At 43.4% G+C, this 25,346-nt stretch overlaps 1 protein-coding gene across 1 annotated transcript; it reads right to left on the reverse strand.

Moving 5' to 3' along the window:
- Window positions 1-23,759: 23,759 nt before the first annotated feature.
- Window positions 23,760-24,680, reverse strand: LOC115458187 (olfactory receptor 146-like). Its single transcript, XM_030188049.1, has one exon. It carries the CDS (start codon window positions 24,678-24,680, stop codon window positions 23,760-23,762), a length of 921 nt encoding a protein of 306 aa, XP_030043909.1.
- Between the last annotated feature and the right edge of the window lie 666 nt (window positions 24,681-25,346).

Genomic DNA, 25,346 nt, shown 5'->3' on the forward strand with positions numbered 1-25,346 from the left:
CATGTTCAGCAACTCTCCATTCTCCCCTGCCCTCCCCTCCATCCATCAATAACCAGCAAATTTCCTCTCTCCTTTGCCCCCATTCATCCATCCATGTTAAGCAATTCTCCTCCCTCCCCTGCCCTCCCCTCCCCTCCATCCATGTCCAGGAACACTCCATTCTCCCATGCCCTCTCCTCCATCCACCCATATCCAGCAAATTTCCTCTATCCCCTGCCCTCATTCATCCATCCATGTCCAGCAATTCTTCTCTCTCCCCTGCCCTCTCCTCCATCCACCCATGTTCAGCAACTCTCCATTCTCCCCTGCCCTCTCCTGCATCCATCCATATCCAGCAAATTTGGACGTCTCTAGCGGAAGTCCATCGCAAGGACGTCCAAATCTCAAGGGGCCGCATCGGAGGCGTGTTCAAGGTGGAACCTGGGTGTTCCTAACACTTGGACGTCTTTGAGCAATAATGGAAAAAAACACAGATGTCCAAGACTAAAACTTGGACATTTTCACCCGGACCTGTTTTTATTATGAATAAGGCACAAAAAGGTGCCTGAAATGACTAGATGACCACTGGAGGGAATCGGGGATGACCTCCCCTTACTCCCCCAGTGGTCACTAACCCCTTTCCACCCTAAAAAAACATCATTAAAAATATTACTTGCCAGCCTCAGATGTCACACTCAGGTCCATGACAGCACATGCAGGTCCCTGGAGCAGTTTTAGTGGGTGCAGTGCACTTCAGACAGGTGGACCCAGGCCCATACCCCCCTACCTGTTACATTTGTGGAGCAAACAGCGAGCTCTCCAAGCCCCACCAGAAACACACTGTACCCACATATAGGTGCCCCCTTTACCCGTAAGGGCTATGGTAATGGTGTACATTTGGGGGTAGTGGGGTTTGGGGGGGGGGGGGGGGAGTTGGTGGGCTCAGCACACAAGGTAAGGGAGCTTTGGACTGGGAGCATTTTATGAAGTCCACTGTAGTGCCCCCTAGGGTGCCCCATTGCTGTCCTGGCATGTCAGGGGGACCAGTGTACTACAAATGCTGGCTCCTTTCCACATCCAAATGGCTTACATTTGGATGTTTTAGACTTGGACATCTTTGGTTTCGAAAATCACCGAAAGTCAAAGACGTCCAAATCCAAGGACGTCCTTGGTATTTTCGAAACAAAAGATGGCTGTCCATCTTTTTTCGAAAATGACCTTTTCCCTGCCTCCGAATTTGGACATTTTACAAAGACGTTCAAATTCCAACTTAGACGTTTCTTTTGAAAATGTCCCTCTTAGCGTCATGAGTTGTGTGATTTGGAGCCTAAAGAGGTGACTTGGGCCCTGCAAATAACAAAGCAGGGCGCTTGTTGCTGAACAAATTGAACAAATATCAGCAGTTGTATACCCCAGAATCCCCATCCTCATAGGGGGATATAGATGTGCTTTTACAGAGGGTTACCCTTCCTTGTCTGATACCTAGTGAAACAGCTCAGTTGTCACTCACAGTTACAGCTGATGAAATGTTATGGGCAATTGGCCAATTGCCTGAACAGAAATCATCAGAGATTGATGGGTTTACAAACCAGTTCTACAAGGTGTTTGCAGATCAACTTGCTGAGCCGCTTGCCAATATGTTTGACCTGCTTCCCACTCAGGAGACATTACCGCTTTCTCTTCGGCAAGCTGGTATTATTTTGCTTTTGAAGACTGATAAGGATGCAACAGCGCTGCATAACCCTAGTAGCGCTTTAGAAATGTTAAGTAGTAGTAGTAGTAGCTCAATGTCCTTCCTACAGACCTATCTCCTTTTTAGAAGTCGATTATAAGCTTCTGGCCAAGATTTTAGCCAACCAATTGCAGAAATATTTACCCAACCTTGGTCATTGAGATTAATCAGACTTTGTAGCAGGCAATCAGCCCACTGATAATACTCAATGCCTGTTAAATCTGATTTGGGAAGTCCATTGGGGGCCTTCTCAGGCAGTTGTTTTAATGACTGACATGGAGAAGGCCTTTATAGAGTTTACTGGTCATTTGTGATGGCCACTCTATGGAAATTTGGGTTTGGGGGAACTTTTTGAGATTGTCCCTTATTTATGATACCCCAGTGGCTTGTCTGCAGATCAATGGTAGCTATGCCAAGCATTTTGCTGTATAGCAGAGCACTCATCAGAGGTGCCCTCTCTCTCCCCTGATCTTTGCTCTTGTTATGGAGCCTTTGGCTTAATGTGTTCAAGTGGATCCCAGGATTCAGGTGATTGAGGTTGCTGGACAGGAACATAAGCAGCTTTTATATACGGACAATGTTTTGTTTGTTGTTACTGCTTCAGAGACTTCTTTGCATGGTTTGTTGGCTCATCTCACTCAATATAGTGTTGTTTCTGACTTCCGCTTTAATATATCTAAGTCGGAGCTTCTGAACCTTATGGTGTCAGGGCCTCAATTTGTTGAGATCTGTGGGCAGTTTCATTCTCAGCAAGTAACACACATTAGATATTTAAGGGTTAATATTCCAGTGGACTGTTCTCATCTTTTTAAATTCAATTATTCCCCCCTGCTTAAAACTGTGGTTGCTGATCTGGACTGATGGGAGAGATTATGAGGCATATTTTCAAAGCACTTAGCCTTAGGCTAAGTGCTTTGAATATTTGCCTCTATGGGTCTCTTGGCTGGACCAAGTAAATGTGGTAAAAATTATGGTTTTCCCTAAATGTTTATATCTATTTGCTACTATGCCTGTTCCAAATGTTTTTCTATTTAAGTTTCTTATATTTGGAAGCATAAAGTCCTGAGGGTGAGGAAGGATCTAATGTACTTGGATCAAGCATATTTGTTTATTTTTATTTTTTTATTTAAGCACTTATATACTACTTACACCTAACCAGGGGGATAGAGGTCCCTCACCTATTTCTGTATTATCAGGCTGCTCAATTTAAATCTATCTTTAGTGGGTTACGTTTCCTGAGAAGCAGTGGGTGCAATTGAAGCAAGAGTTGAAGAGACCACTCTCCACACCCTTCCGTAGCTGCCATTATGGGACTATAAGGGTCTCTACGCTCAGGTTCTCATAGGCCCAGCCTGCATGCTTGGCATTTGGCATGCAGATTGGAATAAATGTTTTCCTCATCATATGTATTTTTATCATACCCCATACAGTCTGCTCCAGGATTTATCCCAGGGGCACTTGCTTCAGTTTTTCATAGATAGGTGGGCCAAGGTTTGTAGGTTCTGAGTCAGTTAGTACTGGGTAATGCCTTTATCCTTTTTGAGTCCCTTCAGGATGAGTTTGGGTTGGAGACTCCAATTATTTTTATGATCAACTCCAGGATTTTATGGGTCAGAAGGTACTACCACATTGGGAGTGGGACACAGTTTTTTTCTCTTGCAAGTATTTCAAATAGGGGTGAGGGTGGGCTTATATCATGCCTTTATAAAGTTTTACTGATTTGTACACCACCGGTGCACACCTATGAGGAGAAGTGTGAATCTCTTTTGGGTATCACTTGTCTAGTTCCCATTGGGAAGCAATATATAGGAACCACATACATACCTCTATTTATGCCCACTGTATTCTTATATCCTGGCCCGCCTTCATAAGTTTTTTGGGTCGAGCATTGGATGCCTGTTGGAGACAGTGTGGTCAGCCTAATACCTTTGCCCAAGTTTGGTGGGACTATCCTAAAGCCAGGGAATATTGGCAAATGGTGGTGGCATTCATAAAGGATGTTTTACCAGTTGAGATACCTCTCAACTATTGAATGGGGGTCTTCCTGGGCTGGAGGATGATGCTCAGAAAATTTTAGCTCTAGTTGCTATGGCTGTCAGATTTTGTTTGGCTTCCTATCGGAAATGGACTGTGCTTATTAAATTTTGGGATTTTGCCAGGTTCTTGGGGCCTGGATTGGCCGCTGTCGGAGAGTGAGTGCTGGGCTTGATGGACCTTTGGTCTTTTCCCAGCGTGGCAGTGCTTATGTACTTATGTACTTTCCTCTAGAGCCCATCTTTTGTTAAAGTTGGATTACATCTGCTTGATGACTAAAATCACTGCCTTGTGGAACATTGTGATGGATGTTTTCTGGAGAGTCTGGCAATTCTATTGGAGTTTGAACAGCCTTCAGTCTTGTTTGTTAGGTTATAAGTGGATATTGGGGTGATACTTTTATTCTTGCTATATAATCTTTTGTTTTTACAGATTGGGGTTCTTTTTGTGGCAGTGGGGACTTTGGTGGAGGTATGTTTGTGAGTTTCTTTATATTGTTGATAGTTTCTTTGCTTGTTGAGGGGGCTTTTGGGATTATGAATGGTGTTATTCTGTGCCTTGGAAATCGCTGGTTCTGTATTCTATAGCTTTGTTATCACCTGAATTACAATTATAAAAATGTTAAAGAAAGAAAGAAAGAAATAGTGCATGATAAACCACATGCTGACATTGTGATAAACCACAGTGTCTGCCCTTACATGAGGAGGCAGCCAAAGGGCGCTCTCCCATTGAAAACCAGGAAAATGCCCATTCTGGCCAGTAGAGGGAGCTCCAGAGAGATAGCTGGGGGAGTGAGAAGAGTCTTCTAGGCCAGATCTTTCTGGAACCAGAAGGGCAAGGTTTCAAGAGGTGGGGAGGTTTATTGGACATCTCATAAATAGCTTCCTCTCAGTAGAGGAAGGAGTTTTGCCTGAGGGAGAGGAGATGGGAGCCTGGAGACCGGAAGCCTGAACTGTGTGTTCAAAGGACTGTGTGTCTCAAGTATGGGCAAGGTAAAGCAGGCTGCAAGGCCTGGGGTTAGCAGTCCCCAAAATACTGATGTTGGAACTGTGAAGGGTTTAAAAAGAACAAACAGCCGGGGGGGGGGGGGGGGGTGGAGGATAGGACCGTAAGGTTAAGGTGAATAAAGAAGGTCCTATCCAGGAGAGGAGGCTGTTATACCCTGAGACCCAGATGTCCCCAGTAAATGTTCTCAGGGGGTGAATCGCAGTATCATATTAATAGTGGGAAAGTCAGGTTCCCACAAGACTGTAGCTTAGTTCCAATAAACTGAATTTACATATGATCAGCTTAATTTGCATATTTCTGTGAGCAAAGGGATCCGCACTATCTTCCAGAGGAGGGGGACCAGGGGACCCACCAGAAGAACGGGTAAGGTGGGTCGGTTACCAGGAGATACAGTGGGGAGGCCGGGCCAGGACTGAAGGTTAATGCAGAGGTCACCCTGAGGGAAAGGGGAGGACCAAACATAGAGGCCCGAGTCAACGGAGATACAGAGAAGTCTGGTTTCAAGGTGGTTCCCTGAAGCAGAGGGCTGGTGAGGATGGGCAGTAGCTACTAGAGGGCCTCTGCACACCGGAGCACTCCTGCGGGCTTACAACATGCAAATATATATTTTAACTAATTTTATGATAAACCTTGTCTCCTGCATTAAGTACACATTAGCACTTTAAAGTATTCTTTCTTTGCCCTTCTATTCTATTATTCTAATTTATATCTGATATTTCCCGGAGATCTCTCTCTCTGGTTTATGTAAGCCACATTGAGTCTGCATGTCTGTGGGGAAAATGTGGGGTATCAATTTATTTATTTATTTGCTGCATTTGTACCCCACATTTTCCCACCTGTTTGCAGGTTCAATGTGGCTTACACTATGTTGCAAAAAGTATAATCATAAACAGAGTAAGAGGTATGGTCTAATTTAACATATTACTGTGTAAGAAATTAGGTAGATAGGTCAGTAGAATTATTTACATAACACAAAATAAAACAGGTACGATATAATGACCAATAGTGATAATGTGATTAACATAATCAAATTAGAAGGGATCAGTATTAGTTGGTTTAGATGTAGAATGGAATCAAGTCATTAAGGAGGATTTTTATTGTAAGTCTCTTCGAACAGGTGCATCTTCAGTAACTTCTGGAAGGTTGTCAAGTCATGCGTTGTTTTTATAGCATTCGGTAGTTTATTCCATGATTTTTGTGCAGAGGTATGTGAAGGTAGATGCGTGTAGTGATTTGTATTTTACTAAATAAATAAATAAATGTGGTTTAGTAAAAGGGCTCCTATGTATGTTAGACATACCATTACAGAATGGTGCTTGGGTGCCCTGCTGGAACTTTTGCAGGGCACAACAGTGCTAGTATTCTAGGTATTTACACACATTTGCAAGGAGTAAATAAATGAGGGCACCTATTTTATAAAATGTAGATGTTTGGGAGTGAGTAGTAATGCTGTAGAGCTCTCTTAGTACTGAAGCCCTCGTCCTCTAGGCAGAATCTTATCATCATCCCTTTAGATTGTAAGCTCCTTCGAGCAGGGACTGTCCTTCTTTGTTAAACTGTACAGCGCTGCGTAATCCTAATAGCACTCTAGAAATGTTAAGTAGTAGTAGTAGTCTCCACTAATAGACATTCCAGCTTTGGTTCTCGATTGATTTGTGCTAATTTTAGAGATTATAATAGTTTTTTTTATTAACTTCATTATTTCAGAGAGTAAGAGGAATGGAATGTCTTTGGATTCTTTCGTTTCTGTGACAATCAGCAGCCGGTGCTGTATGGTGATTATTCTACGTCAAAATAATAATCATGTTCTCAGCTTTAAGCCTCATTTGTTAAGGCTTTCCTCTCATTCTGTATTTAATGAAAAAAAAAAACTATAGAAGCAGGACCTTATAGTCAGCAGTTTGCCATAACAAAGGGTACAAAAAAGTCCATTTTACCGTGAAAGAGCAGAATGACATTTTACAACAGAATTCACTTGTTTACACACAAAGTTCTGTTTTTTTAAAAATTTTTATTTTGTCAGAAGAGAAATATTTTATACTAAATTAGTTTAAAACTTCTGACCAGCAAATCTGTTCTGTCCTTTGAAAGAATGAAACACATTGACACTTTTTGAGCAGATCTAACTGGAGGTTTTTATTCCTTAATATTTTGGGGGTTACCTGCTTTTGCTGCACGCCAAGGCCCCCTCTTGCTACTTATTTAAGTGACGGTAAGGGCTCCTGTGCTAACCCGGCAGTAGCCAGGCGCTAGAAAGTATAAAAGTATTTTTTTAGTGCTGTAATGATGTGCTGGTAGCCAGAACTACTGCCAGGCTCCTGAGGTAGCCCGGTGGTAGGGCAGATTTAGTGCACAGTGACACAGCATTATGGCTTAGTAAAAGGGGCCCTTTATGACAAAAAAAGAAAAAATCAGTAGTAAGAACAGTGGAAAGTGGAACAGGCTCTCTGGGGATAAATCACAAAGAATTCAAGTTTTAAATAACACATATTCTTTAAGCCTGCCGTGTTGCCATAAATGACTGAGCGTTTTCTGCTTTATCTATAGGATTACAATTGTAGCAGAAGCCTTGCTTTCATTCTCTTTGAGCTTAATATTCGTATATTTACAGTGGGGGAAATAAGTATTTGATCCCTTGCTGATTTTGTAAGTGTGCCCACTGACAAAGACATGAGCAGCCCATAATTGAAGGGTAAGTTATTGGTAACAGTGAGAGATAGCACATCACAAATTAAATCCGGAAAATCACATTGTGGAAAGTATATGAATTTATTTGCATTCTGCAGAGGGAAATAAGTATTTAATCCCTCTGGCAAACAAGACCTAATACTTGGTGGCAAAACCCTTGTTGGCAAGCACAGCGGTCAGACGTCTTCTGTAGTTGATGATGAGGTTTGCACACATGTCAGGAGGAATTTTGGTCCACTCCTCTTTGCAGATCATCTCTAAATCATTAAGAGTTCTGGGCTGTCGCTTGGCAACTCGCAGCTTCAGCTCCCTCCATAAGTTTTCAATGGGATTAAGGTCTGGTGACTGGCTAGGCCACTCCATGACCCTAATGTGCTTCTTCCTGAGCCACTCCTTTGTTGCCTTGGCTGTATGTTTTGGGTCATTGTCGTGCTGGAAGACCCAGCCACGACCCATTTTTAAGGCCCTGGCGGAGGGAAGGAGGTTGTCACTCAGAATTGTACGGTACATGGCCCCATCCATTCTCCCATTGATGCGGTGAAGTAGTCCTGTGCCCTTAGCAGAGAAACACCCCCAAAACATAACATTTCCACCTCCATGCTTGACAGTGGGGACGGTGTTCTTTGGGTCATAGGCAGCATTTCTCTTCCTCCAAACACGGCGAGTTGAGTTCATGCCAAAGAGCTCAATTTTTGTCTCATCTGACCACAGCACCTTCTCCCAATCACTCTCGGCATCATCCAGGTGTTCACTGGCAAACTTCAGACGGGCCGTCACATGTGCCTTCCGGAGCAGGGGGACCTTGCGGGCACTGCAGGATTGCAATCCGTTATGTCGTAATGTGTTACCAATGGTTTTCGTGGTGACAGTGGTCCCAGCTGCCTTGAGATCATTGACAAGTTCCCCCCTTGTAGTTGTAGGCTGATTTCTAACCTTCCTCATGATCAAGGATACCCCACGAGGTGAGATTTTGCGTGGAGCCCCAGATCTTTGTCGATTGACAGTCATTTTGTACTTCTTCCATTTTCTTACTATGGCACCAACAGTTGTCTCCTTCTCGCCCAGCGTCTTACTGATGGTTTTGTAGCCCATTCCAGCCTTGTGCAGGTTTATGATCTTGTCCCTGACATCCTTAGACAGCTCCTTGCTCTTGGCCATTTTGTAGAGGTTAGAGTCTGACTGATTCACTGAGTCTGTGGACAGGTGTCTTTCATACAGGTGACCATTGCCGACAGCTGTCTGTCATGCAGGTAACGAGTTGATTTGGAGCATCTACCTGGTCTGTAGGGGCCAGATCTCTTACTGGTTGGTGGGGGATCAAATACTTATTTCCCTCTGCAGAATGTAAATAAATTCATATACTTTCCACAATGTGATTTTCCGGATTTAATTTGTGATGTGCTATCTCTCACTGTTACCAATAACCTACCCTTCAATTATGGGCTGCTCATGTCTTTGTCAGTGGGCACACTTACAAAATCAGCAAGGGATCAAATACTTATTTCCCCCACTGTATATATCACAAGGTCAGTTTATCTATGATACTTAACTTATATGGTTACATGGTTACATCATATATATCATATATTATTTACTAATTGGTTGTAAGTGTGTTTTATTTATTTATTTCACTGTATTTTGAGTTTTTTCGTTATACTTCATTTTGATGTTTTTTCTGCTAATTTTTAGATGTCATCCTTCTTTGATTGGTAATATACAACACCTTTATCGTATGTTATATATAATCTAATATTTTTTAATAATTTAATAATTTAAGTATTTATTATATATTTGAAAACTATATATGCATGTATATTTGAGTATATGTATTTTTACATGTATGGATTTTATATGTATGTGTATGTATATGTATGTATATATGTATGTATATATAGGTATATGTGTATATATATTATAGCATTTCTGCAATATTAATAATAATTTTTTTACAAAAAAAGTTTTTTATAAAAAATGTTTTTATTAATTTTTTAATTCTACATGGAATTTATGTTTATCACACATTTAACGTTCTACATTTATTTTACTTTTGTTCTGCATGTTTGTTATATTACCATTGTTTGGTTTTATTTCATAGACTCCTGAAGAAGGCATCTATAGCGCCGAAACATGGCTGTGTTGAGTCGAGTGTATATTTAAATAAAGAGATTGTTCCTAATCTACGTCACCTACTAGTGTTGTTCAAGAGCCCACTCCTCCTACTCCCCCTTTCCTTAGTAAAAGGGGCCCTTTATGACAAAAAAAAGAAAAAAGTAGTAAGAACAGTGGAAAGTGGAACAGGCTCTCTTGGGCTAAATCACAAAGAATTCAAGTTTTAAATAACACAAATTTTATTGCTAGAAGACTCAACACAGCACTGTGTTTTGCCCTTTGCTGCAGTTTTCTCGCTTACTATTGGATGGTCTCAACTTCCAGAAATAATACAGAAAGACTCCTGAGGCAAGCCCTTGGATGAAACACAGTGCTGGGTCTCGTTTCTTTCAACAAACATTGAATTAATTAGAACTTGAACTCTTTGAGGCTGATACTCAGAGGGGCATAATCGAACGTCGCCGGCGAAATAGATCGCCGGCGATCGATTTTGGCGGCGGCAGCACAACAGCTGGCCGGAACCGTATTTTCGAAAAAGATGGTCGGCCATCTTTTTTTTTCGATAATACGGTTTAGCCCGGCCAAATGCCAGAGTTCGCCGGGTTTGAGATCGCAGGTTTTGTTTTTCAGCGATAATGGAAAAAAATGCCAGCCATCTCAAACCCGGCGAAATCCAAGGCATTTGGTCATGGGAGGAGCCAGCATTTGTAGTGCACTGGTCCCCCTGACATGCCAGGACACCAACCGGGCACCCTAGGGGCACTTCTAAAAATGTTTAAAAAATACACAAATAGCTCCCAGGTGCTGAGCCCCCCAAATCCCCCCCCCCAAACCCACTCCCCACAACTCTACAACATTACCATAGCCCTTATGGGTGAAGGGGGCACCTACATGTGGGTAAAGTGGGTTTTGAGGGGGTTTGGAGGGCTCAACACTTAGCACCACAAGTGTAACAGGTAGGGGGGGATGGACCTGGGTCTGCCTGCCTGAAGTGCACTGCACCCATTAAAAACTGCTCCAGGGACCCTAACCATAGGTGTAGTTTGACTGTTTTATTTGGGGGGGGCAAGGGATGGGGCGGAGCATATTAGCATATTCATTTGCATATATACATATGCAAATGATATGCTAATATGGAGGAAGGAAGGGAAAAAGAGCTGGCTTTTTGGGGGAATAACCATAATGAATATGTATGAGATATCAAGCCAGCTCTTTCTCCCTCCCTTCCTTCCTTCTTTCCTCCTTACCCAGCACTCCCTCTTCATCTCCAGTAGTATTTCCCGCCCCCCTTTCCCATACCATACCAGTGTTGACCTTAGAAATGCATAGGCTCTAAATGTAAATCCTTCAAGAGGTAGTGTGTCGTGATTTAGGCTCTACACCCTTTCTGATGTTTTGGTGCCACCTCAGTAAGGCCAACACACAATCTCTCCACTGCAAAACGCTATACACAAACTTGTACAAAAACACACTCATATTCTTACTAAACCATAACAGCACTAATTCCAAGGACAGACTCAGCATGCAGCAATACCAGAAAAATTGAACCTTACATGCAAAATATCACAGATACACATTTCCAAAAGCTGACATATTCCAATTAATAAATTCTGAATAAAATACTTTTTTCTACCTTTGTTGTCTCATCATTTAGTTTTTCTATTCGCTTTGGTCCCAGTGTCTTCTGTTTTATGCAGTGCCTTCTTTATGCAGTAGCCCTGTCTCTACCCTTCCTCGAGTTTCAGTATCTGCCCTCAACGTGTCCCTCACCCCAATCTTCATCCTGTTATTCCTGTGTTTTTTGTTAATTCTCCCCTCTTCCAGCACCCTCTCTTTCTATTTCCTCCTTTCTATACAGCACCCTCTCTCCCTATTTTCACTCCTCTGACTAGTATATTCTCTTTCTCTCACCCTCTTCTATCCAGCATCCCTCCATGTCCCCTTCCCTTCCATGTCAGCTTCTCCATTATATCATTATTTCTCCTATGTCCAGCATATCCCCTCTTTGTCCCCATCCCCATACAATGTCTAGCACACCCCCCCCCCATCATTTTCTTACCTCCCCATTTCCAGCATCTCCCCTGTCTTCTTACTCACCCTATGTCCATCATCTTCCAATATCCCTTTTTCCCTCCCAGCATTGTCCCTGTATGCCCTTATCCCCTCTCTGTCCAGCATTGTCCCTTTGTGTCCCTGTCTCTATGCTCCCTCAATGACCACAATCTCGCTTCTCTGTCTCCCTGACACTCTCTTTTCTCTTCCCTTCCTCCTACCATCCATTCTCCCTTCTTCCCTCCTACCAGCTAATCCACATCTAACAATCCCTTCTCCCCCCCCCCCAATCCATCACCTCTTCCTCTCTGTTCATCATCCCCCCCCCCAAAAAAAATATCCAGCACAGCAGACCTGCACCTCTCTCCCTCCATCCTGTAGATCCTCCTTCTGCCCTCCATTCACCCCTACCCACATGGTCCCATCACCTCGCTCCTCCCAAAGGTGCAGCTGAACAGTACCTCCATTTTTCTCCTTTTCTCACCCCCCCATCCCGGTTCCAGCGTCTCTCCTTTTTCCTTCCTCCTCACTCACTTGCATTGATCGCTGCCGGTAGCGGCACTGCAGCCAGCCAGCAATAACAGCAGTCTGCCTCGGCCTTCCCTGCTACATGTCCCGCCTCCTCTGGTACAACTTCCTGTTCCGCATAGGCGGGACGTGTGGCAGGGAAGGCCGAGGCAGACTGTTGTAATCGCTGCAGCGCTGCTACCAACAGCCCCTGGTACCGAAGTTGAAGCGGCGAACGGGCGGCCGGCAGTAGTAAAAGCAGCAAGTAGCAGACAGGCTCGACTCCGCTTTCCTGCTCTCTCTGCGTCCCGCCTTCCTCTGATGTCATTTCCTTTCGGGCGGGACGCAGAGAGAGCAGGAAAGCGGAGTCGAGCTTGTCTGCTGCTTGCTGGCTGCTTTTACTACTGCTGGCCACCCGTTCGCCGCTGCGGGTCGTCGTCGTTTGGGGGGGCAAAGCCCCCCCTCGCCCCCCCCAGTCTACGCCTATGACCCTAACCCTAACAACCAAAAAGTACAATCATATAAACACACAAAGGGCCTGATATTCACACTGCAGGAGTTAGCCAGACCCCAGACTGATTCCCATGATCGGTGTTGAGCCCAGATATTCAATACTGGGCCTTCTGGTGACCGGCATTGAATACCCAGTTTATTTTTGGCCAGTTTAAATTTAACTGGCCAAGTTGATATTCAGCACTGGCCGGTTAAGTTTAAACCAGCCAAAGATATTCCACTTATTCATGTGGCCATATTTGTATTTATTTATTTATTTGCTGCATTTGTATCCCACATTTCCCCACCTATTTGCAGGCTCAATGTGGCTTACAATGTTCCTTCATGGCATTTGCCACTCCAGAGTTAAAAGGTACAGTTGATATTAGAGTACAAGGATTACATAATAAATTATGAGGGGCATAATCAAACGGCACCGGCGAAATCGATAGCTGGTGATCTATTTTGGCGGTGCCGCAACAGCTGGCCGGAACTGTATTATCGAAAAAGATGGCCGGCCAACTGTTGTTTCGATAATACGGTTGGGGCCGACCAAATGCCACAGATCGCCGGGTTTGAGATGGCCGACTTTGTTTTTCAGCGATAATGGAAACTGGAACCGGCCATCTCAAACCCGGCCAAATCCAAGGCATTTGGCCATGGGAGGGGCCAGCATTCGTAGTGCACTGGTACTTCTCGATGTTTAGATCTTGCTGATCAGTTATGTTATGTTATGACTTACTTGTTCAGGAGTGCTGTATTTTGTGATACTGTTTTGAGAAATGTTCAAGAAAGACTTCAAACAAATGAAAAAAGTCCCTGCCATGCATTTTCCCTTGATGGCCGTCCCTGACGTGCCCTTAATAGCTGTCTTTCACTTCTCTTAATGGCCAGCTTTCTCCCCAAACAGGGAAATCAAAAGTTTTTGCACACTGCTTTTTTTGTAGTGATAGCGGGATTTGAACCAGCTACCTCTGCATTACAAGACCAGTGATGTAACCACTTGGTCACAGCTCTACTTACTTGGGTGTCCCTCTCTTTTGATTATACCCCTCCAGGTCTCTCTCAGCCACTCACAGACAGCTTAACACACTGTGATTGGCTGAGAGAGACCTGAAGGGGTATAATAAAAAGGGAGGGACACTCAAGTAAGTGGAGCTGTGGCCAAGTGGTTACATCATGGCTCTTGTAACGCAGAGGTGGCTGGTTCAAATCCCACTGTTACTACTAAAAAAAACTGTGAGGAAAAACTGTTTTGATTTCCCTGTTTGGGGAGAAAGCCGGCCATTAAGAGAAATGAAAGATGGCTATTAAGGGCACGTTATGGACATCCATCAAGGGAAAATGAACGGCAGGGACTTTTTAAATTTGTATGAAGTCTTTCTTGAACATTTCTCAAAACAGTATCACAAAATACAGCACTCCAGAACAAGTAAGTCATAACATAACTGATCAGCAAGATCCTTTTTTTACGAGCTGGCCGACTGGCTTCCCCTCCTAGGAAGGAAATGTTTTAAAGGTTTTTTTGGGTGGGAGGGGGTTGGTGACCACTGGAGGAGTATGGGGAGGTCATCCCCGATTCCTTCCGGTGGTCATCTGGTCAGTTTGGGCATCTTTTTGAGACTTGGTCGTGAAAATAAATAAACCAAGTAAAACCGGCCAAATGCTCGTCATCGCCGGTTTTCTTTTTTCCATTATCAGCTGAAGCCGGCCATCTCGTAAGCACGCCCACATCCCGCCTTCACTACCCTGCCGACACGCCCCCTTGAAATTTAGCTGCCTCCGCGACGGAATGCTGGCGAGTGAGTCCAAAAATCGGCTTTCGATTATACCGATTTGGCTGGTTTTAGGAGATGGCCGGCCATCTCCCAATTAGTGTCGGAAGATGGCCGGCTATCACTTTCAAAAATAAGCTGGATTGTAACTGTTTTCATTAGTTCATTGTAAGCCGTTTTGGGGCTGCTTTACATGGCGAAAGGCAGGGTATAAATGATTTAAAATAAATAAATGACGTGCTATTTATCTATCTATTTAATCTTCCAAGTCATCAATATTCTTTAGGTAATACCAATTGTCTCTTTTACTCTGTAATGACGATCCATTATGTTAATCACATACCAGCTTATTTTCGAAAGTGATAGCCGGCCATCTTCCGACGTGATATATTACAGTTCCTGTTATGGGTCATTGTGGTATGCCTTGTTGAAGAGAGAGGTTTTCAGTGATTTGTGAAAATTGATTAGATTGTAAATTATTTTCAGGTCCATTGGCAATGTATTCCACAGCTGTGTGCTCATATATGAGAAGCTAGATGCATGTGTTGGTTTGTATTTTAGTCCTCTACAACTGGGGAAGTGAAGATTTAGGAATGTGTGTGCTGATCTTTTAGCGTTTCTGGATGGCAAGTCAATAAGGTCTGTCATATAAGCTGGAGCATCTCGGTGGATGATTTTGTGAACCAGAGTACAGACCTTAAACGTAATGCGTTCTTTAAGTGGAAGCCAGTGTAACTTTTCTCTTAGGGGTTTGGCGCGTTCATATTTTGTTTTACCGAATATGAGTCTGGCAGCTATGTTTTCGGTTGTTTGAAGTTTCTTGATGAGTTGCTCTTTACAGCCAACATATAGTGCATTGCAGTAGTCTAGATGACTTAGCACCATTGACTGTACCAGGTTACGAAAGATGTTTCTTGGGAAGAAAGGTTTTACTCTTTTTAGTTTCCACATAGAGTGGAACATCTTCCTTGTTGTGTTTTTCACATGATTTTCAAGTGTGAGATTCCGATCAAAGGTGACTCCAAGAATTTTCAGGGTGTCTGACACGGAAAGGGAGAAGTTTGGTGTGGTTATAGTGGTGAATTTACTTGTGTTATATTGAAATGTGAGTGTGAGACATTGTGTTTTTTCTGCATTAAGTTTTAATTGAAATGCATCCGCCCACGAGTGCATGATTTGGAAGCTGTGGTTGATGACATTAGTGATTTCCTTTAGGTCATGTTTGAATGGAATGTAAATCGTGACATCATCTGCGTATATGTAAGGGTTAAGGCCTTGATTAGATAGCAATTTAGTCAGGGGTGTCATCATTAGGTTAAAGAGGGTCGGTGAGAGTGGAGATCCTTGGGGTACACCACATTCAGGTGTCCATGACGTTGACATACTCGAATTATATTTCACCTGGTATGTTCTTGTGGTTAAAAATCCTCTGAACCAGTTGAGCACATTACCTCCAACTCCGAAGTATTCTAGGATGTTTAGTAATATTTTGTGGCTAACCATGTCGAATGCACTGGACATGTCGAATTGTAGTAGAAGTATGTTGTTTCCTGTTGCAATTGTTTGTTAAAATTTGGTGAGTAGAGTACTTAGAACTGTTTTGGTGCTGTGATTAGCCTGAAATCCTGATTGTGATTCATGAAGAATTGAGAATTTATTTAAGTAATTGGTGAGTTGCTTGGTCACCATACTTTCCATTAATTTGGTTACCAGAGGGATAGATGCTACTGGGCGATAGTTGGTTAAGTCATTAGTCTTTTTCTTTGGGTCCTTAGGTATAGGGGTGAGTAGGATGTTTCCTTTATCTTTTGGGAAGAGTCCATTTTGTAGCATATAGTTCAGATGCATTGTGAGGTCTTGTGTAAATTGTTGAGGTGCAAGTTTTATAAGGTTATTAGGGCATATGTCTAGTTTGCATTGAGATTTGGTGAGCCTTTTGATTGATTGAGAAATGGTATCGTCCAAGAGTATGTCAAAATTAGACCAGGTTCGATCAGCTGGATGTTCGCCGGGAGTTGAGTCTAGACAATCGAGGAATTTTAAGTAGTCGTTAGTAGTAGCTGTTAGCGTGAGTCATAACTTCGCTATTTTCTCTTTAAAATATTTCGCAAGATTATCTGCTGATGGGATGTCTATGCTGTTTGTAGTAACCAGAGTGGTGGTTTTCTAAAGACATCGTTTCGCTTGATTGAATGAATGCTCAGCATCAGCTGGCAATTTAGTTCGATGGGCTGGAAACTTCCACTTATATACTGTGAAGACTACTACTACTACTACTACTACTATTAAACATTTCTATAGCGCTATTAGACTTACGCAGCGCTGTACAAATTAGCATGAAAAGACATAAACTGTGAAGACATATTCTGACCCCTGAGGCAGGTGCTTGTGCGCCGAAACACGGCCTGTGTCGGGTCTTTTTCACAATAAAGGACGGCTATTATCTCTTTCTTGAAGGCCCAGTGTTGCTTTTTTGTCTGTGTAGATCTTTTTTCCTCATTGTAGGGAAAAGTTTAATATAGCTGGTTATATCGCTAACCGAGGATATTTAGTGAGAGATAGCCGGCTATGTCCTGCTAGATGTCGTTGGATAGACTGTTAAGCACTATAACTGGCTGAATGAAAAGCAGACTTGTCATTAGAACACAGGGTTAGAAATCAATCAATATCACTAGTACATAAAACAATGCAATGCTTCCTTTCACAACCATCTAAGAATAAAAAGAATTGGTGTCATCTTTATTAAGCAGGCTACTGGAAGCCAATGCAACATTCAAACAAGGCAATGCAGTGCATTTTAAAGAAGGTAAAATAAACCCTTATTTATTTATGACAAGTATATCCCACATTATCTCAAATAGGATTCAAGTTCAATGTGGCTCGGAATATAACAAAAATAGAACTGGCAAGGTGTTCTGATTACATAGAACAAAGTGTGTGTATGTGTATATAACAGCATAATATGAAATCCTGATCATATAACATGTTTGTAATACGTAGGATAGAATGTGACAATGTTTTTATTGCAAGTAGTTAGTTATTTCTATTGCTAGAGGTCGATCTTATCAAGTGAGTTTTCAGTAGTTTATAAAGTATGAGATAGTCTACAGTTTGACAGAGTTGTTTGGGCAACGAGTTTCTTCAGGTTGTACTTTGGTATAAAAATCCAGCATTGTTGATAGTTTTATATTTGATTTTATTACATTGAGGGAAGTGTAATACAAGAAAGTCTCTGGATGATTTTTTAGCATTATGTGTTGATAGCTCTATAAGGGTGGGGCTAAGGGTTCCCCCCCCCCCCCCCCGACCAAAATGGCCACACAGCAAGTGCTTTACTTGCCTCCCAGCCATTTCTTGTAGGAAAGCGAGACTTCCATTTAGCACCTGCACTAAAAGGGGGCTTCAGTGCACGTGTAAAACACATGCTAATACCAGCGACAGCCCCCTTTTGCCTCAGCTTGGTAAAAGGGGACCTATAAGATTCTGCATGTAAGATGGGGATGAGCCATAAATTATTTGGTAGATGAATGCACATATTTTGAAAGTGATGCATGAACTTATAGGTAGCCATTGTAGTTTGAGTAGAAGTGGGGGTCGCTTTGGAGTATCGGGTAGCTTTAAGTACAAGATGAGCTGCTGTGTTTTGAGCAGTTTATAATTTTATGATTAGTGAGGTCTTAAGTCCTGCATAGACCGCATTGCAGTAATCAAATTTCGATAGTACCAAGGATTGAGTTAATAATCTGAAATGTTTTTTGAAAATAAGGTCTTCATCTTTTTAGTTTCCACAATGATTTGAATACATTAGACACTAATTTGGATACTTGTGGTTCAAATGAGATCTGTTGATCAATTGTTATTACAAGGATTTTCAAATTATGCTCCAGTGGATAAGTTTTGTTACCAGTAGTAAAAGTAGAGCAAGTAATTGGTTGGTGAGTGTTTGTTAGTATTACAAATTTGATTTTCTCTCTGTTTACTTTCAGTTTGAAATTGTTTGCCCATGATTGCATTAGGTCTAGGTCTGATTTTATATTGGTTTAGATTTCTTCAATATCTTTGTCAAAAGTGACATAGATTGTAACATCATCAGCATACATGAAACAGTTGAAACCATTTGATTCAATTAGATAATTTAAAGGCACCATCATTATATTAAACAGGATGGGGGAGAGAGGAGAGCCTTGTGGCACGCCACAATTAGGGGACCAGAGAGCTGAGATGTCCAGATTGTTTTACTTGCAGGCTCATTTTCAAAAGAGAGAGCCATCCAAAAAGTGACATAAGTCAGCATTTGGACCTTTATGTCACAGAAACTTCCAAATCAGTATTATCAAAACCTCTTTTTGGACGTCTTTCTCTGAAGTCCACCAGAACGATGTCAAAATCTCAAGGGGGCGTGTTCAAGGCAGGACTTGAGCGTTCCTAAGACATGGACATCTTTCAGCAATCATGGAACAAAGACGTCCAAGACTAAAATTTAGATGTTTTGAGATAGACCTCTTTTATAACAAATAGCTACAGTGGAAATTGAACCCACTTCCCCAGGATCAAAGTCTGCTGCACTAACCACTAGGCTGCTCCTCTATTCCACACAAGAGGTACCCCAAATGACCAGATGACCACTGGAGGGACTCGGGATCACCTCCCCTTACTCCCCCAAATCACAAACCATTTTTCCACACAGCATTTTCAAAAGGAAAAGAGAGACGTTTTTTTTGTAGAAAATGACCTTTACAAAAAAGGTCCAAATTCAGACTTAGATGTCATATCTAAAAATGCCCCTTGTGCATTTGACTTGCCCAAAGTCACAAGGAGCAGCAGTGGGAATTGAGCCCATGTTGCCAGGATCAAAGCCCACTGCACTAAACACTAGACCACTCCTCCTCTGTTTTGGATATCTTGCATTTGGATGTCTTTTGTCCGAAAATGGACCAAAACAAAGGATATCCAAATCACAGGATATCCATGGTATTTTCGAACACAAAAGATAGGCAATCGCTGAGTATGGGTGGCTGGAGGGGGGCAGGGGAGAGAGGACAATCGTTGGCATGGGTGGCTGGAGGGGGGGCAGGGGAGAGAAGACAATCGCTGGGCATGGGTGGCTAGAGGGGGGGCAGGGGAGAGAGGACAATCGCTGGGTATGGGTGGCTAGAGGGGGGGCAGGGGAGAGAAGACAGTCACTGGGTATGGGTGGCTGGAGGGGGCAGGGGAGAGAGGACAATCGCTAGCATGGGTGGCTGGAGGGGGGCAGGGGAGAGAGGGCAATCGCTGGGTATGGGTGGTTGGAGGGGGGCAGGAGAGAGAGGGCAATCGCTGGGTATGGGTTGCTGGAGGGGGGCAGGGGAGAGAGGACAATCACTGGCATGGATGGCTGCATGGGGTGCAGGGGAAAGAGGGTAATCACTGAGTATGGGTGGCTGGAGGGGGGCAGGGGAGAGAGTACAATCACTGGGTATGGGTGGCTGGAGGGGGGGCAGGGGAGAGAAGACAATCGCTGGGCATGGGTGGCTGGAGGGGGGGGCAGGGGAGAGAGAACCATCGCTGGGTATGGGTGGCTGGAGGGGGGCAGGGGAGAGAGAACCATCGCTGGGTATGGGTGGCTGGAGGGGGGCAGGGGAGAGAAGACAATCGCTGGGCATGGGTGGCTGGAGGGGGGGGCAGGGGAGAGAGGACAATCGCTGGGTATGGGTGGCTAGAGGGGGGCAGGGGAGAGAAGACAGTCACTGGGTATGGGTGGCTGGAGGGGGGTAGGGGAGAGAGGACAATTGCTGGGTATGGGTGGCTGGAGGGAGGGCAGGGGAGCAAAGAGAATCGCTGGGTATGGGTGGCTGGAGAGGAGGGGGTGAATGGAGGGGAGGGCAGGGGGGAGAGGAGGGTTGCTGGACATGGATGGGGGGGTAGGGAAGAGTGAGGAAGGAGATGAGATGGGGGAAAAGGAAGAGAGGAGAAAAACTGCACATGGATGAAGGAAATAGGCAGAAGCTGGATCCACTGGACAGTCAAGTCTGTGGAGGACCCAGCTTTTACTTAGGGCAAGAAATGAAGAAGAAAGGCGGAAAGTAAAGAAATAAATGGAGAAGAAGCCCTGGAAACGGAGTTAAGAGGACAGATAGCAGCAGAATCGGATACTGGGCCAGCATGATTAGAAAAACAAAGTCACCAGACAACAAAGGTAGAAAAAAATCATTTTATTTTCATTATAGTGTTTGGAATATGTCCACTTTGAGATTCAGGTGCTCAACATTAAAAGTTTATGTTTATTTACTTATTTATGGCATTTTATCCCACATTAAACATGAATTAGATTGGAACCTGGGATCATTTACATTTTTTTTTTCCTGGAGTAATGCATTGCCCCTGCCCCCAGGCTTTCTCCCCGGCTATAGCCAGCTCTGCAATTTGGGGGGGGGGGGGGGGGCGCAGAGGTAGACAAGGGACACAGAGGTGGACCGGGGGGGGGGGGGGGCGCTTAGGTGGACCGGGGAGAGAGCCTGTTGTTAAACATTTACCAGCACACCACTGAGTTTAGGTGAAATCACTTTCACCAGCAATAGAGCTGGTATAAATGCATGTGCCATACAATAAAGTACATGATAATTTACTTGTGTAAATGTGTGCCCTGTCAGCGCTCCACCCAAACTGAATCCATAGCAATGCACACCTGAAAAGTATGTACCATCATGTTTTGGTACATACTTATAAAATAGCTCATAGTCGGAAAAAGATTAATACATGCAGGGGTTTTTTTGAGGGGGTACTTGGGGGTACTGAGTACCGGCACCTTTTCCATTGTCTGCTAAAATTGACCCATGGACCCCAAGTTTTAATGAAGAGCACTCAGGCTCTACACACCAATTCTGCCTTGTCATAGGTTCTGTGACTGGTTGCAGGGGGCCTGGCTATTGTGGGGAGGGTCCCTCAGTGATTACCCCCACCCCTGAAGGGTGACCTAGCATTTGAGTACCAGCACCTTTTTCACTAGAAAAATTGCACTGAATACATGCATGGGCGAATGCATTCCAATTAAAACTCAACACAGAAAAAACACACTGTCTCATCATCTCATCCCAATACCCACAAACATAAACTCCCCAGGTTATACCCTTCCTATCGCAGACAGCCTGAAAATTCTCGGAGTAAAAATCGACCGGAACCTCTCACTAGAGAACCAAGCAAAATCTACCATAAAGAAAATGTTTAACTCAATGTGGAAACTTAAACGTGTGAAACAGTGGCATAGCCACAGGTGGGCCTGGGTGGGCCGGGGCCCACCCACTTGGGGCTCAGGCCCACCCAACAGCAGCACACATTTAGTGGTAGCTGGTGGGGATCCCATGCTCCGTCAGCTGAAAACCTCCTCCTGATGGTGCTGAAAACATTGCTCTCCACTTCAGAAGTCTGAGCTTCCTAAGCTGCCGATACTGGCAACTGTGCATGCTCAGTTTTCAGCCCATGCCTGCTGCAGGCTGCCAAGGTAGAGAGCAGTGTTTTCCTGCCAGCTGAGATATTTTTTTAAGTTGGTGGGGGAGGGGGGAGAACACATGCCCACCCACTTCTTGTCTAGGCCCACCCAAAATCTGCTGTCTGGCTACGCCCCTGGTGTGAAACCATTCTTCCTGAGGGAAATATTTCGTAACTTGATACAATCAATGGTACTAAGTCATGCAGACTACTGGAACAGAATCTACGCGGGTTGCAAAGAACAAATTATAAAGAAACTTCAAACCGCTGAAAACACAGCAGCCAGGCTTATATTTGGAAAAATTGCGTTTTGAAAGCGCCGAACCCCTCCGAGAAAAACTGCACTGGCTCCCAATCAGAGGACGTATTGCTTTCAAAATCTGCACCATGGTTCATTAAATTATCTACGGCAAAGCCCCGGGATACATGACAGACCTCATAGACCTTCCAACCAGAAACACAACAAGATCAGCACGAACATACTTAAATCTTCAATACCCAAGCAGCAAAGGACTCAAATACAAATCAACGTATGCATCCAGCTTTTCCTATTTAAAAGCACAACTATGGAACGCACTGCCAAAAATAGTAAAAACAACGTATGACCACCTAAATTTCCGGAAAGAACTAAAAACAAACCTGTTCAGAAAGGCATATCCCACCGATCCAACATAAAAGCCTGAGTACCTGCAACACAACAAAACCAAAGATCATAATGGACACACCTCAACTTCCCTCTTCCTCTCTAAGTTCCCCAATATATCTACTAAACGTGAACCTTATTCTACCAGAATAACACCTTGTATTTGTTCATACCGGAACTGGCGAACGCCATTACGGTACTATGTAAGCCAAATTGAGCCTGCAAATAGGTGGGAAAATGTGGGATACAAATTTAACAAAGAAATAAATAAAAATATATATGACTGTAACAGCGACATTTGCATGTCTTCTTGACACCTACATCTAGGCAGCTCCTTGAGGAATTGTCCCATTAACTCTTAAATGTAGACACTAAGATCTGTTAAATATCAAACTCACTGATTGGAGCAGAAAATCTTTGGGATTGTTAGATACACACTGCCTCATATTCAGCTATTGGCAGCATACTGTGTCTGAGCCCCTTACAGCCACTGGTTGAACTGACCCTGGGTATTCAATGACGGGGCATGCACAGTTCTCAGCTTTGACTATCTGGACCTCAACGGTCACCTGGAAGTTAACAGTGCACCAACCAATATTCAGACTGGGGCCCCGATTAACTTCACCTTTTATCAAAGGGTGGTAGGGCTACTGGTGGCTTGGCAAATGGCAAGTTGCCAATAGTTGTTCCAGTTTCCTGCATGCCATTTCCAGTACTATTTTCTAGCACCATGGGTGTGTGTCCAGCAGTAATTGGATTGCACCACGTGCTGCTTGAATACCACCGGGTTACCATCAGAGCCCTCACCGACAACTAAATAGGAGGTAAAAAGGAATCCAGTAGTATATGGCAGCACAACCATTTTTTAATTATCACAGGACCATTTATTGGTCGTTTAAGAAAAACCCTCTTTTACTGGTGGTGGAAAATGGTGGGCTCGGCTCACAGCAATCCTATGTGCCAACACCACTGTGGGCCACTTTTTACCTCCTTTTAGTAAAAGGGTCCCTTTATATGGTTACTTCAATCTCTTACCAGTCAAGTGCCTTTGAATATCTATCTATCTATCTATCTATCTATCTATCTATCTATCTATCTATCTATCTATCTGTCTTTTCTTGCTTGTATCCTGCAGTTATCCAAAAATGAGCTTTGGGTCAATGTGGCTTACATTGATGTATTATAGTATAGTATCATGTACCAGGTCACTTTGCAGGGTTTAACCAAGCAGGAGCCTTACCTGCCCAGTTAAGCTCTTTTAAATATAAGACAATTTTCAATGAAACATTTTTCCAAGGGCATTTTTTACATCCTTGTTTTTCAGGCTGTAAATTACAGGGTTAAACATAGGAATTAAAGTATTATGCAATATAGAAATAACTTTGTTTTGATTCATCGATTGCATGGATGATGGTCTCATATACATACAAATCAAAGTCAAATAGAACAGACATACAACCATGAGATGGGAGGAACAGGTAGAGAAGGCTTTACGTCTCCCTTCTGTGGAACGGATCCTCAGGATGTTGGAGATGATGTAGACGTAAGAGGTGAGAGTTGAGATGAAGCAGGGTAAAGCCACAAGTGTCCCCAAAATATAAACTACACATTGAATAGTTGAGATGCTGGTGCAAGAAAGCTTTAGCAATGCTGACAAATCACAGAAGAAATGATTAATCTCATTGGAGCCACAAAAAGAGAAATGAAGAAGAAAAATAAAGTAAAATGCAGGTATCAGAAAAACTAAGATCCATGTGCCTGTGCTTAGCAAGATGCAAACTTTCTGATTCATAATCAAATGGTAACACAGGGGTTGACATATGGCAACATAACGGTCATAGGCCATGACTGAAAGAATTAAAAGCTCACTGCTGGCTAGAGACAGATACAAATACAGCTGTATAAAACACCCACTCATAGAAATAAGATTATTCTTCCGTAGAAAGATGTCCAACAGCTTTGGGAGAGTGACTGAAGTGCAAGAGATGTCAAGAAAGGACAAGTTACTGAGGAAAAAATACATGGGGGTGTGCAGGTTAGAGTCCAGGTGCACAATGATGATAATAGTGAGGTTCCCCATTAGGATGATCAGGTAAACCAATAAAAATAGAAAGAAGAGAGGTATTTGCAGCTCTGGAAATTCAGGAAACCCCAAAATGATGAATTCTGTCACTGTGGTAACATTTGCCTTTTCCATTGGATTCTATGATGCAAAGACAATCAAGCATTTCCTATTTATTAGACGTGCACCATTTTCTTGAGTGAGGAGGCTTGTTTGAAAGTCAGCTAGGTCTATGGAGGTTTATGGTGTTTTAAATTTCTCACTTTGGGTTAACTGCATGTCATGTAAGAAATCACTATGCCCATCTTTTCTGAGTTTTTCTGTTGATGGCTCTCTCATTCTCCCTGTCTCCTCGGCTTGAAACCTTGGGGTCATCTTTGACTCTTCTCTCTCCTTCTCTGTTCACATCCAGCAGACCGCCAAGACCTGTCGTTTCTTTCTTTACAACATCCGTAAAATCCGCCCCTTTCTTTCCGAGCACTCTACCAAAACCCTCATCCACACCCTTGTCACCTCTCGTTTAGACTACTGCAATCTGCTTCTTGCTGGCCTCCCACTTAGTCACCTCTCCCCTCTCCAATCGGTTCAAAACTCTGCTGCCCGTCTCGTCTTCCGCCAGGGTCGCTTTACTCATACTACCCCTCTCCTCAAGTCGCTTCACTGGCTCCCTATCCGTTTTCGCATCCTGTTCAAACTTCTTCTACTAACCTATAAATGTACTCACTCTGCTGCTCCCCAGTATCTCTCCACACTCGTCCTTCCCTACACCCCTTCCCGTGCACTCCGCTCCATGGATAAATC

This window comes from Microcaecilia unicolor, chromosome 14, assembly GCF_901765095.1.
Source record: "Microcaecilia unicolor chromosome 14, aMicUni1.1, whole genome shotgun sequence".
Lineage (NCBI taxonomy): Eukaryota > Metazoa > Chordata > Amphibia > Gymnophiona > Siphonopidae > Microcaecilia > Microcaecilia unicolor.

Bases quoted from the DNA above. Each gene is read 5' to 3' on its own strand.
- LOC115458187 (XM_030188049.1), bottom strand. From the start codon at position 24,680: ATGGAAAAGGCAAATGTTACCACAGTGACAGAATTCATCATTTTGGGG.